The sequence below is a fragment of the Drosophila grimshawi genome, unplaced genomic scaffold (assembly GCF_018153295.1).
Source record: "Drosophila grimshawi isolate 15287-2541.00 unplaced genomic scaffold, ASM1815329v1 contig_1006, whole genome shotgun sequence".
Taxonomy (NCBI): domain Eukaryota; kingdom Metazoa; phylum Arthropoda; class Insecta; order Diptera; family Drosophilidae; genus Drosophila; species Drosophila grimshawi.
In genome coordinates this window covers 1,185,954-1,203,354 of record NW_025062489.1, presented here as the reverse complement: position 1 = coordinate 1,203,354, position 17,401 = coordinate 1,185,954, and the positions used below count along the sequence as shown (strand labels likewise).

Below are 17,401 nucleotides of genomic sequence, written 5' to 3'. Positions count from 1 at the left end.
AGCAGTGTGAAGTTAAAAAATATTTACATATATCGATAAGTATTTATCTTATTGATTACATTTCAAGTATGTTGCGAGTGGGCAAAGTTTCAAAACGAAACGATTTTAAGACTTTTTAAATTTAACAGCTCATTGAAAATAAACATTATCCGGAACTCCATTTTTCACGCTGAAAAATATTAAATACTATTTGGTATTTTTGGCGAATATATTTTATATTTCAATCTTACGACCACACTGGTTCGTCAGCGGCCATTAAAATATTTGAAAATACGATCGCCGACTGTCCGAATTGTGCCGAACCGACACGAAATGAAATATCTGACCAAGCGACAGCGTACAAGAAGGGTGCAACTATTCAATCGATTTGGAAAGATCTCTTATCCGATCAGCACAGAGGGACTCAACGTCAACGTCGATTTGGACTTGTGCAGTGAAATAGGGTCCAACGATTTGGAGACAACGTCCTCCAATAAGAAGGTAGACTCAAGACTAGCGGTTAAGTCGAACACGTGCAACTTCCACTTCTAATTTAAATTTAAATTGCTCCTTAACCAAGCAGTTGATATTGACGACAAAGACCATCGCCAACGGCGTCTACAAGTCCAAGCATTACCACCAACTCCAGCAGCAGCAGCTACCGCAACAGCCCCCCGACGGGACGACTTGCCGTGAGTAATCGACACCGGTTGGCTGGCATCGGCGTCAAATGGCGCCGCCAACGCCGCCACACATAAACAAATAGAATCACTGATTTTTAAACAAATGTGCAGCGCATTGGCAGTCACGCTTTGAATTGACAAACGAATTGACAAACGGTCTACGCAAAAAGCAAGCGGCAAGTAAATCAAATGACTCGAATGTTATGCAACTGATCTTCGATCCGTTAAGCCAATTGAAACTATTTGTAACAGCTGATCAATTAATTCCTCCAGTCTCGCTTCTTGCCTTTCCTTGTGCGCTGCAGTTTTTGGCATTAGCTGGAAAGAGCTGAGCTCAGCAGTTCCCTATAAAAATCAGAAGATTCAAAACATTCTAAGAAATAGTAAATGCTTATTAAATTGAAATTAATTGTTTACTTTGGTGTTCACTTGAGAGTTGTGAGTTAACAATATACACAAATATTTTAAATATAAGCATATTCATTTTTTGCATTCCTTAGATCAGCGAGGCTTTCAATTTAGATTTGGCTCTAGTAGTTTCTCTCAAAACTCAGAAACCGCTTCCACCAACCATTTTAAGCTTACGCAGCTGCCAAAAAGGCGAACAATGTCTTGGAGCCGAGATGTGTCAGTTCACGAACTGCTGTCGCTCCTAGCCATGACTACACCATACAAGGAGCTGGAGAGCCTGATGCTATCAATGCTTCATAACACCGCCTTTGAACCACTGTGTACGGGCAACCCCACTGCCGGCAATATACCATGCAAGAAATTCTGGTCCAATCCCTTTGAGATCACTTACTTCAATAGCAACGAGACGAAACACCAGCCACATCAGTTCGCCGATATTATTCCTCAAAGCGCCCTGAACCCGATTGGCTATGAGGCCAAGTGCAAAAACCAAATGCAACAGCAACAGCAGCAGAAGCAATTCCAACCGATGATGAATGATGATTTGTGGTTGCTGCAGCAATACAACCGCAACATAATCCATCCAAGTCCCAATAGCATTGTGGACAGCACCAAATGCATTTGGAATCGCAGCATCCAATGGGACAACTGCCAGCAGAAAACTCAACAGCATAGAGAATTCAGCTGGGGTCGGCGCAGTCGCGCTGCATTGGCTCATCAGCAGCACACTTTGATAGCGGCAGTGCCGGAGTATCCGCAACATAACCAACAAATGATAACACCAGCAGTAGCAGCAGCAACCAGCAACGACAAGTATATCGTGCGCAGCAATGACACTTCTCGTTACTTTTATAAAAACCATGACAATTACAATGCGCGCAACAACAACAGTCGCTTGCAGTACCAGCAGCAACACGTACGTCACAGCTATCAGAATGCACAGCAACAACCATCGAGCCAGCTCCAGCAGCAGCAGTATTGGTTATCCAAGCCACGCCCACAATTCCACACCAGTCGCTTCAACAAGGGCAAACATTGCAAGCATTGCTGCTGCAACGTTCGCAACAGCAACCACAACAATAACAATTACAGCAACAGCAATATAGATCCATATATTCTGAATCTGTGCCAGGAGGATCTGTATGCAATACATGGTAAGCGCTTCTTTGATATGCCAATGGCCAGACGATACAGACGTATTATATAACGATCATCTTCAACAGCAACAGGAGTGAAGCCAATACGAAAACCGATTGACAACTGGGAGATAACAATGAAAGCGAAGCCGCAGGTGAATTTAGCAACATTTCCACTTTCGAAATATTGAAAATAGTAGGTTAGGTAAGGTTTAACGGCTGCCGACCAAGGTGAACACCCATAGGCCATTTTTGGCCCGTTGTGATACAGTATAAATCTCACTCACTCTCTTGAGAATAGTAAGAGTGCTAGAATATTTCCCATGCTTGTCCACACAAGGACATAATAACATAATGTACTACGAGAAGGTATTTTCCAATATTGCGTAGTTCCCATTTTCTAAGCTTGCGCATCGAATTTCCCAAAATCTAGCTTCTAAGCAAGCTCCACGAACTTTAATGCACTATTCAACCTTTTTAATTTCTTCTAGTTTCTTGAGCCGATGTCAGCGACAATTGTATCAGAATCATCAGCAACGCCTGCCTCTCCAAATCCTTTTGCGTGTGGTCCTCCGTTGCCTTTACAGGGTCAGGTGACGGTGCCAATGGGTGTCGGCTGTAATCTATATACGGCAAACTTTCCACCACTGCCAGCACCAAATCAGAGACGTGACGACCAATTCCAATACCAACAGGATTAGGTTGCCGCATATGTTAGGTGCGATTTTTTCGGAAGTTTAGGTAAAATGAATATATTATTAAGTAACATAGTTAAGACAAGGCAAAATTGTTACAGAAATGCACTTGAAGAAACAATAAATCCATAGTAAAACTTGTCTGTGTGAATGAAGTTTTATTGTGCAATTATAAAGAGAATTAATTTTGAATTGCGATATAAAATTTTACTTGTTTATTGTTTGGTGACCTCTTTTTATAATTTAAATAGAGTTGTACTTTTAACGGACGTTTATTAATGCGAAATACAACATTTTCCACACTTGAACTAGCTATCGATATCAGCGGCGATTAATATCGGCGTGTGACCAGTTACTCTCGATATTCAGTCACGGCGTGACACGATATATTTGTCAGTCACAGTGAACTAGATCCATGTACGCTCCGATATTGCTCAACTCTAACTGAGTCCCATACACAAAACGAACAGCGCATTAAACAATTCAGACATTTCCACGATTGATAGACATATGTGTGATATGGTAATGGTGACAAGTGTGTGACTTAACTAAAGCCCATCTTGCAGACAAAAACGACATCAACAGCACTGCAACGCCAATCTGTCAATCTCATCAATATTAAAAAAGCAAGTTCGAAAGTTTTGCAACCCGCATTGGAGAAATCGGCAAATATGGTCCGACTATTCACATTGAGTGTCTTTTACAAGGGCGCCAGCGAAGCGCGCCTACTGAAGACAGCATCCGACTTGCAGTCCTTCTCGTTTTTTCAACGTGGCACGGTCAATGAGTTCATGACGTGAGTATGCGCAATTTGCCCATTGCACCCACCGACCGACCGAGCGACCCCCGTTAACAACTTGTGCCCCAATTTAATACACACACATATGTTTGTTTGGCTCGCCCCCCTCACAGTTTCGCCTCGAAGACAATTGTGGAACGCACACAGCCGGCGCTGAGGCAGTCGGTAAAACAGGATGCCTACATGTGCCATGTGTATGTGAGAGCTGATAATTTGTCTGGCGTTCTTATCGCTGATCACGAGTATCCACATCGTGTGGCACACACGTTAATTACAAAAATACTGGATGACTTCACAGCCAAGGTGCCCGCCGAGCAGTGGGCCACCGGTACCGAGGCGACCATAAATTTTGATTCATTGCCAGCATTTCTGGCCAAATACCAAGATCCCAAAGAGGCCGATCCCCTAACGAAAATGCAAAACGATTTGGATGAAACGAAAATCATACTGAAGGACACAATTGCGTCCGTTCTGGAACGTGGCGAGAAGCTGGAGGACATGGTCACCAAATCGGAGCAGCTATCTATGCAAAGCAAGGCATTTTATAAGACGGCGAAAAAGACTAATTCGTGTTGCAGTTTCGCCTAAACGAGTTTAACGGAGGCACTGGAACGCAAAACAGGAACACAAACACCGCTAACATAAACAACAACAACAAAACACCAACGTGCAACTAACAAGATCAACACAGTCAGGATACAAACGGCGATAAAGCACGGATTGCTAATGGCACAGGCTTAGAATTTGTATGCTTTTTTATAAAATAATTAGTTAATTTTATATATAATATATTATACTATACTGTACATATATACCTAGTTGGAAAGGAACCGATTTAAAGCCCTTCATTCGCGCTGCTGTCACGAGTAATATATAAATAACTATATATGTCCATTCTCCTTCAATGCGTCACACACTTGCTGACAAAATTATAATACCACCTGCAGTAGGAATGAAAACGCTGTACAAATTAAAAAGCGACTCAATCTCACTGCAAATAGTCCATTCTACATTTAAGAGCCTGATTCCTCTGCAAGGATGCTAACAAACATTTGAACAATGAATTCGGAGAGAGATTCAGTCAACACTACTCTTCGAATTTGGAGCTTCCTAATTCATGAATTGCATATATTACATCGAATTGCTCAAAATGTAATTGTTTTGAATGCTTAATTCTATTGAAGAGAAACTTGACAATTTTCGACTGGGTATATACAAAATACATACAAACACTAGTACCTATATTTAATGTGCGAATGTGCCCCAACTCATCTGTCTGTGGCTGTGTCTGTCTCTATCCGTGTGCGCGTGTGGGAGTGTTTTAAAGTTTAACCTGGCATCTTGTTGTTTGCATGTCTAGGCTAATGGTACAGATAATGTTATTCATATGCAATTATACCAATATACATAATTATGATAATATATACATGTGTGAATGTTTCAAACTTAACGCTTTGTGTGTCTATCTCCTTCGCTTATTTTGTCTCTCTCTCTCTCTCTCTCTCTCTCTCTCTCTCTCTCTATCTCGAGATCTATCTATATTTCATTTTGATAGCTTTTGTCTTCTAATCTGATGCCAATTTAATATTATATATATCTAATATGTATATATGTATGATTCACACAAGTTACAAGCGACTTCATACTGCCAAATACTCAGCAGGCGACTTCGGGGAACTACAAATAAAAAGTATTATGCTAAATGTGATTTGAACAGTTGTCGATTATTATTATTATTTCAATTTTCTTTTGTTTTATAGCTAATTCAATTATTATATTCAAAGGTGTAAAGACTTCAATAGCAAATACATTTGTTATTTACATTTATTCAAAATGTTACTTTCTAAAATTTAATTCAATTCCTTTTTCCGAAAATATTGTTTGACAAATTCTCATAAAAAATACGGCAATTAAATCCCATTCTTTTACTTAACGGCATCTTACAACGGATGTTACACGTATTTTAAATACGGTTTTATTATAAGGTTCATATAGTATCAGAAAACTGTTGAACAAGTTTAAAACGGTTCTCAACGATATCACACAAAAAAAAAAAAAAAAAACACTTGAAAAGAATACATCTGCGTTGCTTACGATTATATCGAACTTTATAGTATATATTTATATTTCAGTATGAATAATTAATCAAGAAGGATTTTAAAATTGAAAATGAAATGATTTGGTAACGATAACTATATATCTGAATTAGTGTGTATCAAGTCTTTATTCTATACTCGAATTAAAACATCTACCGGGTAGCAGACGTGATCCCAGTTGATGCGTGAACTTGGAATAGATTGGGAGGTGGCTGATTTTCGAGGATTATTTATCTATGAGCGCTGCTTGATATGCGTGGCCAAAAGCTTTATTTTGATACGTTTGCGGTCCCGCGCAATTATCTCCATGCGCTCCTTTATGCTCGTTTGGAAGAAGATCAGGTGCAGAGTACGGCTGGCTGAGCACAACTAAAAGTGGATAAAACAATAAATCATAAATGACTTAGTGGTCATATCATAATATTATATATAGTACGCACCTGTTGTAACAGGCGTGCCTTGAGTCGTATATTGGCCGGCTCCTCCTGCTCAAGACTGCTGCCATACGTCTCCAGATGCAGATTGAGCACAAAGATGAGTGTATCGCGTATGGTTTGTACAATCCGCTGCACTTGCTCCGTACGAAAGAGTCGACGCACGAGGAAGCCACGTGTGGCAGCATTTAACAGCGTGGCAGCTTCATGGCGTCGCTGCATCTCTGACTGCTGGCGATGATCAAATGATATCAAATCAGATCAGATCAGATAGCATGTTATTAATAATTAAAACCATTAATGGTTTCGGTATAAGTAAATTAGTTCGAGTTAGTTCGATGATCTCCCTCCTCAGTATTTATTCAACATTTTCGAATGTGAATGGGAATGTTTGTCAAATGATTAGTTTGTTAGTGGTTGCTAGATGCTATTTGTTCCCAGAGATTTGCCAATATATTTGGCTTAAGGCACTTTTGGATTCATTGCATTAATCACTATCACTTCTTGGCCACAAAGCGCTGCTGTTGGAGCAGCACAGCAGATTCGCACAGACAGATTTGAAGAAAAGGAAGAGATTTGTTTTTTTGTTTTTGTTTTCTTTTTTGGTTAACACATTGTTTGCCCCAAACAGTAGCTGGAAGCATACTGGCTACTTACAGTTAGACGGCTCGGGGATACACTGCGTCGAGTCTTGGCCAATTGCAACGATTGCTGTTGTTGCGGGCTGCTGCGTGTATTGTTTTTGCTGGTCGGCTTCGTCTGTGATGTCAATGTTGTCGTCTTGTTGTTGATGCTGCTGCTGTTGTTGTTGTTGTTGTTGCCGTTTTTGCTGATAGTTTTGCTAGCTCTTTGCACTGGCGTCGGCGACTTGGACAACAGCAGTGGACTGCTGACCTTCTTCGATTGGCTGCGCTGTACGGGCTTTTTGATTTTGCTGTTGTTGCTGCGCAGTGAGCGGGATTTGGGTGAACTGGAAGCACTCTGCAGAGGCAGAGGCAGAGGTAGCGACATCAACTCTATTCCCTGACCCTCGGAATCATTATCCATGTCGAAGAGACGCTTGCGTACCATATGCTTCGATTGCTCCTGGCTAAGGAACTCCGAACTGAGTGGCGTTATCTCGAGCGAATCGAGCGCAATCGTGTTGTTCGCCGAGGACTGATATGTTGCCGTTGGCGTTGGCAAATCATCGGTGCTGGTATACTCGGAAATGGCGCTGGGACTGGCCGCATCAGTTAGCGGCTCGTGCGCATAGGCAGACACATTGATTTCGGTGCAGATCTGTTCAATGAGAAACTTTTGCTGGCGATCGAACTCCTCCTGCATGCGACGCTGCTCCTCGTGCTGATACTGCACCAGTTGCTGGAAGCGATCCCGATGCGCCGTCTTGATATCTTTGAACATTTGGCGCTTTGCCAGCGCCAACCTGTTGCGTTCGACCTGCTCCTGTCCCGCCAAACAATCGGTTGTCTCGTGCAGCGCACGCTGCAACAGATCCTCCAGTTGCTGTTGCTGATGCTGAAGTCGAGCCGTTGTGCTGTTGCTACTGCCGCCACGCCGCCTACCGCCCTTTGAAGGTGTTACTGGGGATCTGGAAGTGTTGCGTTGCACCTGCTTGGCCCGCGACTCGACGGTATCTCGACGCAAATGCTCCAAACCCAGCGTTGATGAACATCCCGAGCCGTTGCCGTTGCACGTTGCTGGCAGTGCGAAGCGGCAACGCGTCGATAATTGAGCTGGTAATGGTGGCACTGGTGGTGGCACTGCTGGAGGTGTTGGCGGTCTTTTGCCCTCGCGCTGCATGTGCTCGATGAGCGCCTGTGATGGCTGCTCCAGCGTGAAGGAACGCGATCGATGCAATTGCTGCACGTCCACTTGGGAAGCGCTCAGTGCTGGACTGGTGCTGGAGCGCATCATTCGCTTGTCGGCTGGTCCAATCAGCGTCTCGTTCTGCCAAAGCAAATGGGTCGATTCCGGCTGCAGTAGCTCCATCCGTCTGCCTAGGCCAGTGCGCTCAAACTGCCGAATGCGACCGCTTATATTGTTCAATTTGCGTTGTCGCATTGCGCTCAGCGCAATGGACGATGTCGTTGAACTTGTGGCCATAGTTGGTGTTGACATGCATGGTGGCTTCGTCGATGGCTGCAGTGGTGTTGGCGGATTTACGCATATCGTAGGTATCGCAGGTATCGTAACACCAGCTAATGCCGCGTGCTTCTTTGGCTCAATATTGAGAGTCTGGGGTCGATTGTGTCCTGCTGAGCTGCTAAGCTCCTCCTCCTGATGCACATCCTTCTGCTGCAGCTGCTGTTGCTGCTGCTGCTGCCGAGTGCTGTCATAAATAAACGTTTCCGTTTGCTGCAGTTGTGGCAGTCGCTGCATGCTGTTAATTGTGCTATTCGTGATACTGCTGTTGTTGCTGCTTTTGCTGGTGTTGCTGCTGCTACTGCTGTCTGCTTGTTCCTCGTCTAGCGTTGATGTTGATCTGATGGCATGCGGCTGCCTGTATTTGGCCTCTAGCGCCATAGCTTGTTGTCGCAGCTGTTGCATTTGGCGTCGCTTTTCCGCCGTCATCTGTAAATGGTAATTTTCATGCTTCAGTAATGGCACTCCCCACATATATATATATATATATATATATATATATATATATATATATATATATATATATATATATATATATATGTATATATACTCACCAGTGGCGGTAATATGGGTTGACCATCGATGCGGAACTGCGACACGTATTCGGGCGGCACAGGCAGCTGGTAGGGATTGGCGACATTGGGTGTGTTGCTATCCAACCTTAATCTGTCCTCATTCTGTTCTGCAGCGGCACGCAGCACATCCATTGCCCATCTGTGAGAAACCATCGAAAAGAAAACAGAGAGCAAAACAGCAACAGCCAAGGTGAATTATACAATTTGTTTAATTAATGGTGGTTAGCAAACTCACCTTGCGTTATCCATATCCATGTGTAAGAAATTGTTGTTATATGCACTTTGAATTTTGGGAGGAATGTTGTGTGAAAAAATGCCAAGCGATGCTCTTTTTGGGTTTATGCTTTTGTTTTTGCCCAGTGTGCCATTTACCAAAAGCTATAATTGAAAGCTAACTACATTTGTTATTTGTCCGTTGCTATGACGATTTCAAGGGCAACTGCGCACTTTGAACGGCTGTCGGTTGGCTGCCACACAAACATAAATACAAACTAAAATAAGTAACAAGAATAATTAATTAATAAAAAATCGCTTGGCATTTGCTTTTCTGTTCGACTTGTTTACTGAGCCTGCCAGCCTGCTGATGTTTTTGAATTCAATTTGGATTGAAGCAAGTGGGCAGCTCTTGCGCGCAGCGCGCTCTGTTGTACAGGTTGAATAAAATGCGCTTTACACGAAATCGATGACAATGTTGATGCCAAGCGGATATCGAAATGTCGATATATCGAGTGCTGAACAGCAGGTTAACATAGGCGTAACATAGCATTTGGTATCGCGTTGCGCGTTTCGTACCTAATTCGTTGTTATTATCAATTTTTTTGTTTTTGTTTATTGCGCGGCTAAGAACGGAGCAAGCAGATAGTGACAAAAGCGACGCGCAAGCATCAATATTTTTACCAAATTGTATATCAATGTGTTTCGTTTTGGTGCCAAAAACAACATAAGATTGTGTAGCATAAGGACGTACGTACCCCCCGCAGTCACAATGACAAGCAACCTCAACTCTACCCCACTACGCCACTCCACCCCTTCTCAGCAACGACGCGTCTCTCAACATTTGTTGTTGTTTTTGTGTGCTGTTGCACGCTATTCCAAGAGCGTTTTTTTTTTAATGTGTGTGTGTGTGAGTGTGTGCGAATTAGAAAAATAAGTCTTTCAAGATTTGCCGACATTTTGGAACAAATAGAGAAACAAATTGAGTTGAGAATTCAAAATTTGTTCAATTCCAAAAAATCACATGTGCGCGAAAATATGTACATATGTGTGTAGTAGCCTTGTAAATGTTTCTGTATCTGTGCCGTCGGTTGTGTGTGTGGGTGTTGTTATCCGTAGCAGCTGCCGTTTTAGCTTGAGGAGGGGGAGGGGGGTCTGGAGTATTGAGCTGTAGTTGTAACTGCGTTTTAGTTTGCTTCCAAGAGAAGCGTTTGTTTCAACCAAAATTATTATTTTTTGCAATGGGCACTTGCGAAATGGGTAAAATGCACGAGTCTTAAGTCACTTGACTTTTATATATATGTATGTATGTATGTGTGTATGTACATACAAAAAAGTCTTTGTATTTAATTACTTTGTACATACTAGAGCAGAATAGAGTACAACAAGAATGACAACGCCACAACACTCACACACTTACGCATATATAATATATATACATATATTTATACACGCATACAGTAAATATGTAAGTACATATGTATGTATGTATATTCTGCGACGCAATTGAAAAGACATCGAAGGCCAAACAACTTTGCTGTTTTTGTTTTCGCCTTCTTTTTACGCTTGTGTGTTAGTTGGCTTTGTTTTTGTTATTATCACAACTTCACTCACTATTCGCACAATATTGTTGTTGCTTGCTGCTCACGCGCCCGATCGTTTGCGCAATCCCTCACTCGCTCTCGCTGTAGCACGCAGCCGGCGTCTCAGTCGCTGCCAATGCCAAACGCCAACGCGTCCTCCGCTGAGCTGAGTAACTGCAAAGCTTCCAATAAATTTGTTCAGTCCTTTGAGGAAGCAAATTGTCACAATTATCGTGCATACCCCATTCAAATATTGGGTGGCAATCGCAACGCAGTTTAATGTCCTTTTTTGTTGTTGTTATGTTTGCACACTGTTTCCAATGGAAAAGCGGCGTATACGTGTAAAATTGAAAACGCTTTCGATCCAAAAGTATTTTATTTTAAAAATCACATCTTTCGACAATTCAACAAATTGCTATACATTTATGTACAAAGTATATATTTGAATAACCTTTTACAGTTATTGAGAGAGAGAGAGAGAGTGGAAGAGAAAGAGAGTATGGTGTGGTCGGTGTTGTCCACAGTGAGAGCAGAGAGATTCGAAAGTGCCATATCATTATGGACATTTTTGTTTTTGTCCCATTTTAATAATATTAATACGAACAGCAACTATATTGTTTTTCTTTTTTGGATTATTCGTTTGCATTTATTTTTGGTAAATTGCCATATTCTGTTGTTTTCAGCAATATTTCATTTCTACGCAGCAGCAACAATCAGCAACAGCAGCATCAGCATCGGCCGGAAAAACAAGTTGGCTCAGTGCCCCTCAAGAGTGAATTGAGATTCTGGCTGTGAGCATTCCCATTCGCATTCGCATTCAGTGAGGAAAAGTGCAAGTGCGCAGATTGATGTGACGGTGCCCATGCGCGAACAGCTCATCGATCGATTGGAACCGATTATCAAACACTAACCCAACATAGCCACAAACCCTAACCCTAACCCAAACCCAAACCAAAACAAACCAAAGCATTGCAACACAAAGCAAAGCAACCCAATAAACGGGCAACATTCTGTTCAAAAGCACATTCATTATCAAGCCGAAAACCGAAAGAGTAACGCCAGTTTATCAACAAAGAAAATATGTTTCAAATCCCACGACCTTCGCGGCTAATGCTGCAAGTGGCTGCCATCACTCTAATCACTATGCTTCTAATGTTCTGGTAAGTAAAAGCATTCACACACACAAACACATCCATAGATACATATAAACTTCCCATATTCCTCTTGCATGAAGTTGTTTATAATTTAAATACTTAAGGTGCACTCACGCCGTCCAAATTTGGGTCAGAAGCCAAAGCCAAACGCATTCCCATTTTAAAGGGAACTAAAATAAATTCTATAGCCGGCGACACAGGAACAGCAGCACAAAGAGAATGAGGCAAAGAAAGTGTTTGGAGGCGAGAGAGAGAAGAGAGACAGAGGGGGAGAGTGTGGACGATTCGTCGCGTGGCCAAATTGTATACCCTAGCAATTGATATTATCATTTTGTCACATAACCTGACGAACCATGTTCATACATGTTGATCAGGACCAGTAGTCTATATAGGTATATATTTATGCTATATGTCTAAGTATATATATATATATATATATATATATATATACATATATAGATCTGCATGCAAGGGTATTCAAAATTCGTCACAACAAAAATAACTTTCTCTTGTTCAAAGTTGCAATGTTTTATTTTAGGAATATACATATATATTTATATATATATTTATATACGTATATGTACATATGCGTATGTATGTACATGCATATGTGTAAGTATGTACGTGCTTACACCTTCGATTCGGCTGGCTGCTCAGCGTTGCCTTTTGGGCCCCCGCTTCTACATATGTATGTATATGCATGTCTGTATGTACAGACTTATGTATGTATTTGGTTGGTGGTCAGTTGCGTTGTTCTTTGTGCTGAGTTAAATATATATATAAATAAATATATATATATATAAATGTAATTTCCATGCATTCCCCCCAACAGCTCAGCTGCTGCCATAGCTTGCATAGCACATGTACCAAATACACACATGTGTGTGCGTATGTGTGTGTGTGCGTGTGTATGCAATCACAATTTCGCTGTGTGGCGCAATTAACCAATGAAGAATACAGCAACAATGTTTCGCACTAAGTCTCAAGCAGATCTGGGCAGATAATATACATACGTATATAGATACACATGTGTGCATAGATGAAATTATATCTACAGAGTAGAACGAGTCCACTCAAAATGTACTTGTCACTTTGTGCTGCATTAGTTTGTTTATCAGTCGACTGACTATCAGTGAAAATAAACAATAACAGTAACAATTGTTATGCAGCTAAAGGTTGTTTGTCAGGCAACGACGCCAACAACTGCCAATAACAATAACATCGACAAAAATCCAAATCAAATACCATTATTCCATTATATATATATATGTACATATGTATGTAGATAAGTTGATCAGAAACTTTCTTTACAATAACACAACTTTGTATTATGACAACAAATACTTGGAGGCTGATTCTATATAGACTTGTATTATTATTGGGTGTTGTTAGTTACGTTTTCCACTGACCAACTATACCAACTGTTTGGCTTTTGCGTTAACTAAATGTGTAAATTAGCTGTCAAGTATAAGCATTGTGATAATTAGAATTCTCCATTCCGCTAGAGAGTGAGTGAGAGACAGCAAGAAGATAGCACCCTGTATGGTACATAGCTGATAACCCTATCATAGAACGTTATCGATAAATAATCCTGATGTACGCACTAAATTTGGTTTCGCTTGCCAATCAAGGAGAAACGACGAAGTTTCCTTTTGCCTGTTCCATATAAATAAATATGTATTTATATTTGCAGTTAACAAGTCTCGGTTGGATTCACGGTGTAAACAGTTGATATGCAATTATTAACTAAAAAAAAACACATATAAATACACATATATCGATGTGTGTATATTCTGAAATACACGTTAACAGCCAGCACAAATGCCTTTGAGGTTTAACAAATCAGATTGCTCCCGTTGACACAGAGAGATCGACTGGGAGGTATCCAGCTGTTAAGTGTATTGAATTGATTCAAACCGCCTTTTTCCCATTTTCAATGGGTATAAAAATAACAAAGACAGGAAGGTGATTAGTCAGTTTTGCGTATGCTGCTTTTGTTATTGCCAATTTAGATACAACGCACATTGAAGAAGTGACAACTTTCGCTATTTGCCCCACTTTATACAATCTAATCTCTCAAGTGCGGCGAATTTGCTGCCTTTAAGTTTGTATAAATACATCTACACATATAGAATGGATACGTGTTCACTAACTTAAAATAACTCATTGTATCTAATATGTCTGACTTGGTGAAATTAAATGAACGTTTCACAGATATACATCAGATACACTCATTACGAAGCCAGCATTTGCTTAAAATGCATTTGTTATTTGCTATGTACTTTAATAGTAAGTAAGCAAAATAAAATATATTAATTTGATTGTCAGACAATAAACTAACTTGCAATGTTATTAAAAGAAAGTCTTTATTTATTTTAGTATTAGATATTTTTTTCGATTGATTTTTTTCGAAGTCCAAACGATGAATGAACGACTATTCAAGAATAAGTAAATAAAAATATACAGGAACGAAAGTTAATCAGCGCGTTTAAAAGGTCAAAACTGCGAAATAACATAACAATTTAAGTCAGTTTTGCTTATTAGCGTTGAACATTTCCGTGCAGCTAGCTGTGCACAAGAGAGAGAGAGAGACGGATAGATGGAGAGCGAGTGTGTAAGAGAGAGAGAGAGAGGTGCGAAAGAGTAGCGCTCTTTGCATAACCTGTAGATTAGTCAGGTTCAGTCAGAGACTAGCTAACAGGGAATCACACACACGCACGCACACAGTAGAAGAAAACACAAACAGAGATCAGCTGAGTTCGTACAACGAAAACGAAACGAAAACCAAAACCAAAACCGAAATCAAAAACCAATTTATATAAAATTATGATGATGCTGGACCAGCTGCTTCCTGTTAGAACGTGTTTTAATTTTTGTTTTTGCTTGTGTTTTGTTTTTTTGTTTTTTAGCCATCTTAAGAAACTTATATAGGGAGTAACGCTATATGCGATTGGTAATTGGTTAGTTAAGCCAAGTTAGCAAGTCGCATTTGTGTTTGACCCGTCAACATCTTCAGTTCAGTTCATCTTCAAGATCCCTCGCCGAGTTTGTTGCTCTCTGTGTGTGCTAATTGGCTAATTGCTTCCAGGCTTGCCTGCCTGCCTGTCTATCTTTGCAGTGTTCGTCCGTTGGGTGTGCTCTTCCTGGGCCTATTCAGCTACTGGCTCTATTGGACACGGTGTAGTTACCGTGTGGTCCTTACACCACAGCTGCGCAACAAATTCGAGTCGTGGTTGCATCGTGCTGAGAATTGGCGTCACAACTCACCCAGCATGTTCTGTCTGGTTAGCAGCGGCTGCCTGGCCACCCTTGCCATTTTGGGGCATCTGATATCGGGCTCAACGCTGGTGCTGACCCTATTGGTACTCTCCGCACTCGTCTCCACCAAATACAATTTCAAGCTGCTGCAAATTGAACGCAGAGGTAAATATATTTTATATTTTTATATGTATTATATACACACATTAAATATTATTTTGACTTTCACTTCAATTCAATTCACTTGTAGATTTTCAGTGGTCAGAGAAGATCAACTATACGAATGCCGATGCGGAAGTGGATGATGAGTTCATGCCCGATGTGAATGAATCGAATCTATTTGTGCTGGAGCGCGCCAGTGATGTGGCCACCATCAGTTCACCCACCGATGCCGATGGGGTCGGCGATAATGATGATGATGACGATCGCAGCGATGATATACCCTCTGAGCTTTTAATACCCGACTCCATACCCGAAATCGATGAGCACTCAACAGACGAGGATGATGAGTTGGTGCCCTTGGTGTCTCAGTCCAAGCAGACAGCAGAAGAACAAAGTGCTGCAGGCTACGTCAAGTCTGAACAGACGAAGTCGAACGAATCCATCAGCAATACCAATTTGTCAAAGGCAGACAAAACGATGGATTTTCGCAGGGGACACTTTAAGCGAGACTCCTCATTGTCCACTACCTCATCATCATCCGAGGAGAGCTTATCCAAGGGTCTGCAGTTTCCCGACCATACCAGCGTCGACGCTGGTGCTCCGTCGCTGCCTCAGCTAACTGATACAGTGGTGAGCAGCGATGCCCCCACCGGCAGCGCCAGCTCCCTAATGGCCATCGCTGTTAATGCACAAGTGGCGCAATCCCTGCTTCCCAGCCTCATGTCCAACTTGGTCAAGTGGGGCGCCAACGAGCTGGCCGTTAAAACAGATTGCACGGATAGTGCAGCGCTGGCCAAATCTCAGCGACGCCAGGTGACCGCGTTGGATTCATCCGATGAAAGCGACTTTGAGATACTCGAAACGGATGATTTTAAGTAAACTATTGTACGCCTCGTATTACCAACTAATATCTTAAATATATATTCATATATATTTACATATATAAACATACTACACACAATGTGCATACGCAAACATAAATCCAATGGGGTCTCAGCACGTTGACTCTTTCAGCGATTTTTGTATTTTGCATTTTGCATTTTGCATTATATGACAAAAGCAAAGCAGACAATTATCAATTTGCTATATATACAGATAAGTGAAATTGTTGTAACGATGTACTGTATTGTATTGTGTTTAATTCGTATTGTACGATGACAAATACTTATATATATATATACAATTTATATAGGTTTGTAAAATTTGCTTAATTTTGTTCAGTTCTGTTACTCTGGGCTCGTGCTTTGTAGATTATTATTTTAATTATAATATAATTTTATCATTATTATTTTTATTTGTGTTTTTTGGAGCATCGGTTTAGTTACTAAAGACGCAAATTGCAATTGAGTTGAGTTTCAATCACGAGTTCTATTAGCAGTATGCAAAAATGTAAATACATATTTATCAATATTCATACACAAATACATATACATATATATACATCTATTCGGTTATCCATGCGAATGTTGAGCTACTTAATCTGTACACAGAACGCTTTAAAAAAACAAACAAAAATCGAGGCAAACATACGTACATATTTACAACCTAATGCGGTGCTGTAACCCATTTAAACAAAAATCGCTTAATACCAATTTGTCGTAATTGTGTATAAAACAAAAATTGTTCTCAAGTGAAACATGCTTAAATAAAACTGATTTATTTTGGTAATTTACGCTCTTTATGTCTCAAATTCATTGTGAGCAATATAAGTCTGGAAAATTAAATTAATTCTTTTCGAAATCTATTCTTAATAAACTGCTGTATCTTAATATACAAATGTGCATGCCAAAGTTAATCCCAACCGAGTGTTTATTATTACTCGCGGTGACGACATTCAGCTGGAATGACACTATTCAAGTTCGGCTGTGCGATAATACTTCGATAAGTATCGATAATTTCAGTTGGCGCGCAAAAATATACGCAGTATTGCCAGCCACAACAAAGAGTATAGAATTGGTAGCAATGCGAATTCGCGTATTGGCAAACATTTTGAACGAGCTTTTGCCGTATACAAAACTCGGAATACTGTTCGTTTCGAAAAAATATATATTTGAATTGAAAACTTAACAAATAACATA

At 40.7% G+C, this 17,401-nt stretch overlaps 4 protein-coding genes across 9 annotated transcripts; 3 read left to right on the top strand and 1 right to left on the bottom strand.

Annotated features, from left to right (window-relative positions):
- Positions 1 to 286: 286 nt before the first annotated feature.
- On the top strand, positions 287 to 3,007 carry LOC6565473. The gene is made up of 5 exons (XM_032738321.2): positions 287 to 480; positions 563 to 671; positions 1,163 to 2,227; positions 2,297 to 2,364; positions 2,701 to 3,007. The coding sequence occupies exons 1-5, from the start codon at positions 313 to 315 to the stop codon at positions 2,908 to 2,910; spliced, it is 1,620 nt and encodes a 539-aa protein (XP_032594212.2). The 5' UTR covers positions 287 to 312; the 3' UTR covers positions 2,911 to 3,007.
- A 328-nt stretch (positions 3,008 to 3,335) lies between these two features.
- Positions 3,336 to 5,417, top strand: LOC6564833 (synaptobrevin homolog YKT6). Its single transcript, XM_001990953.2, has 2 exons — positions 3,336 to 3,700; positions 3,817 to 5,417. Exons 1-2 carry the CDS (start codon positions 3,576 to 3,578, stop codon positions 4,289 to 4,291), a joined length of 600 nt encoding a protein of 199 aa, XP_001990989.1. The 5' UTR covers positions 3,336 to 3,575; the 3' UTR covers positions 4,292 to 5,417.
- A 344-nt stretch (positions 5,418 to 5,761) lies between these two features.
- On the bottom strand, positions 5,762 to 11,155 carry LOC6565038. 4 transcript variants are annotated; one of them, XM_032738376.2, is made up of 5 exons: positions 9,189 to 9,458; positions 8,933 to 9,092; positions 6,891 to 8,807; positions 6,240 to 6,464; positions 5,762 to 6,168 (listed from the first exon to the last, which is right to left on the bottom strand). In XM_032738376.2, the coding sequence occupies exons 1-5, from the start codon at positions 9,206 to 9,208 to the stop codon at positions 6,034 to 6,036; spliced, it is 2,457 nt and encodes an 818-aa protein (XP_032594267.1). In that variant the 5' UTR covers positions 9,209 to 9,458; the 3' UTR covers positions 5,762 to 6,033. The 4 variants fall into 4 exon arrangements, with proteins under 4 accessions (XP_032594267.1, XP_001990988.1, XP_032594269.1 ...); XM_001990952.3 differs by having other exon boundaries at positions 6,240 to 6,461; XM_032738378.1 differs by lacking the exons at positions 5,762 to 6,168; positions 6,240 to 6,464 and adding exons at positions 6,568 to 6,751; positions 10,781 to 11,155 and having other exon boundaries at positions 9,189 to 9,444.
- LOC6565037 lies at positions 9,782 to 16,995 on the top strand. 3 transcript variants are annotated; one of them, XM_032738380.1, is made up of 4 exons: positions 9,782 to 9,916; positions 11,433 to 11,909; positions 14,992 to 15,326; positions 15,412 to 16,995. In XM_032738380.1, exons 2-4 carry the CDS (start codon positions 11,830 to 11,832, stop codon positions 16,200 to 16,202), a joined length of 1,206 nt encoding a protein of 401 aa, XP_032594271.1. In that variant the 5' UTR covers positions 9,782 to 9,916; positions 11,433 to 11,829; the 3' UTR covers positions 16,203 to 16,995. The 3 variants fall into 3 exon arrangements, with proteins under 3 accessions (XP_032594271.1, XP_032594272.1, XP_032594270.1); XM_032738381.2 differs by having other exon boundaries at positions 9,786 to 9,916; positions 15,022 to 15,326; XM_032738379.2 differs by having other exon boundaries at positions 9,799 to 9,916; positions 11,454 to 11,909.
- The last annotated feature ends 406 nt before the right edge of the window (positions 16,996 to 17,401 follow it).

What these genes read in the sequence shown, in the direction of transcription:
- LOC6565473 (XM_032738321.2), top strand. Translation starts at nt 313, where the DNA reads ATGAAATATCTGACCAAGCGACAGCGTACAAGAAGGGTGCAACTATTC. An exon ending in CAACGTCCTCCAATAAGAAG is followed by an intron (nt 481 to 562) that starts GTAGACTCAAGA and finishes TTAACCAAGCAG; the next exon opens with TTGATATTGACGACAAAGAC. An exon ending in GGATCTGTATGCAATACATG is followed by an intron (nt 2,228 to 2,296) that starts GTAAGCGCTTCT and finishes CATCTTCAACAG; the next exon opens with CAACAGGAGTGAAGCCAATA.
- LOC6564833 (XM_001990953.2), top strand. Translation starts at nt 3,576, where the DNA reads ATGGTCCGACTATTCACATTGAGTGTCTTTTACAAGGGCGCCAGCGAA. An exon ending in ACGGTCAATGAGTTCATGAC is followed by an intron (nt 3,701 to 3,816) that starts GTGAGTATGCGC and finishes CCCCCCTCACAG; the next exon opens with TTTCGCCTCGAAGACAATTG.
- LOC6565038 (XM_032738376.2), bottom strand. Translation starts at nt 9,208, where the DNA reads ATGGATATGGATAACGCAAG. An exon ending in ATGGATATGGATAACGCAAG is followed by an intron (nt 9,093 to 9,188) that starts GTGAGTTTGCTA and finishes GGTTTCTCACAG; the next exon opens with ATGGGCAATGGATGTGCTGC. An exon ending in TATCCCCGAGCCGTCTAACT is followed by an intron (nt 6,465 to 6,890) that starts GTAAGTAGCCAG and finishes GATCATCGCCAG; the next exon opens with CAGTCAGAGATGCAGCGACG.
- LOC6565037 (XM_032738380.1), top strand. Translation starts at nt 11,830, where the DNA reads ATGTTTCAAATCCCACGACCTTCGCGGCTAATGCTGCAAGTGGCTGCC. An exon ending in ACTATGCTTCTAATGTTCTG is followed by an intron (nt 11,910 to 14,991) that starts GTAAGTAAAAGC and finishes AATTGCTTCCAG; the next exon opens with GCTTGCCTGCCTGCCTGTCT. An exon ending in GCTGCAAATTGAACGCAGAG is followed by an intron (nt 15,327 to 15,411) that starts GTAAATATATTT and finishes ATTCACTTGTAG; the next exon opens with ATTTTCAGTGGTCAGAGAAG.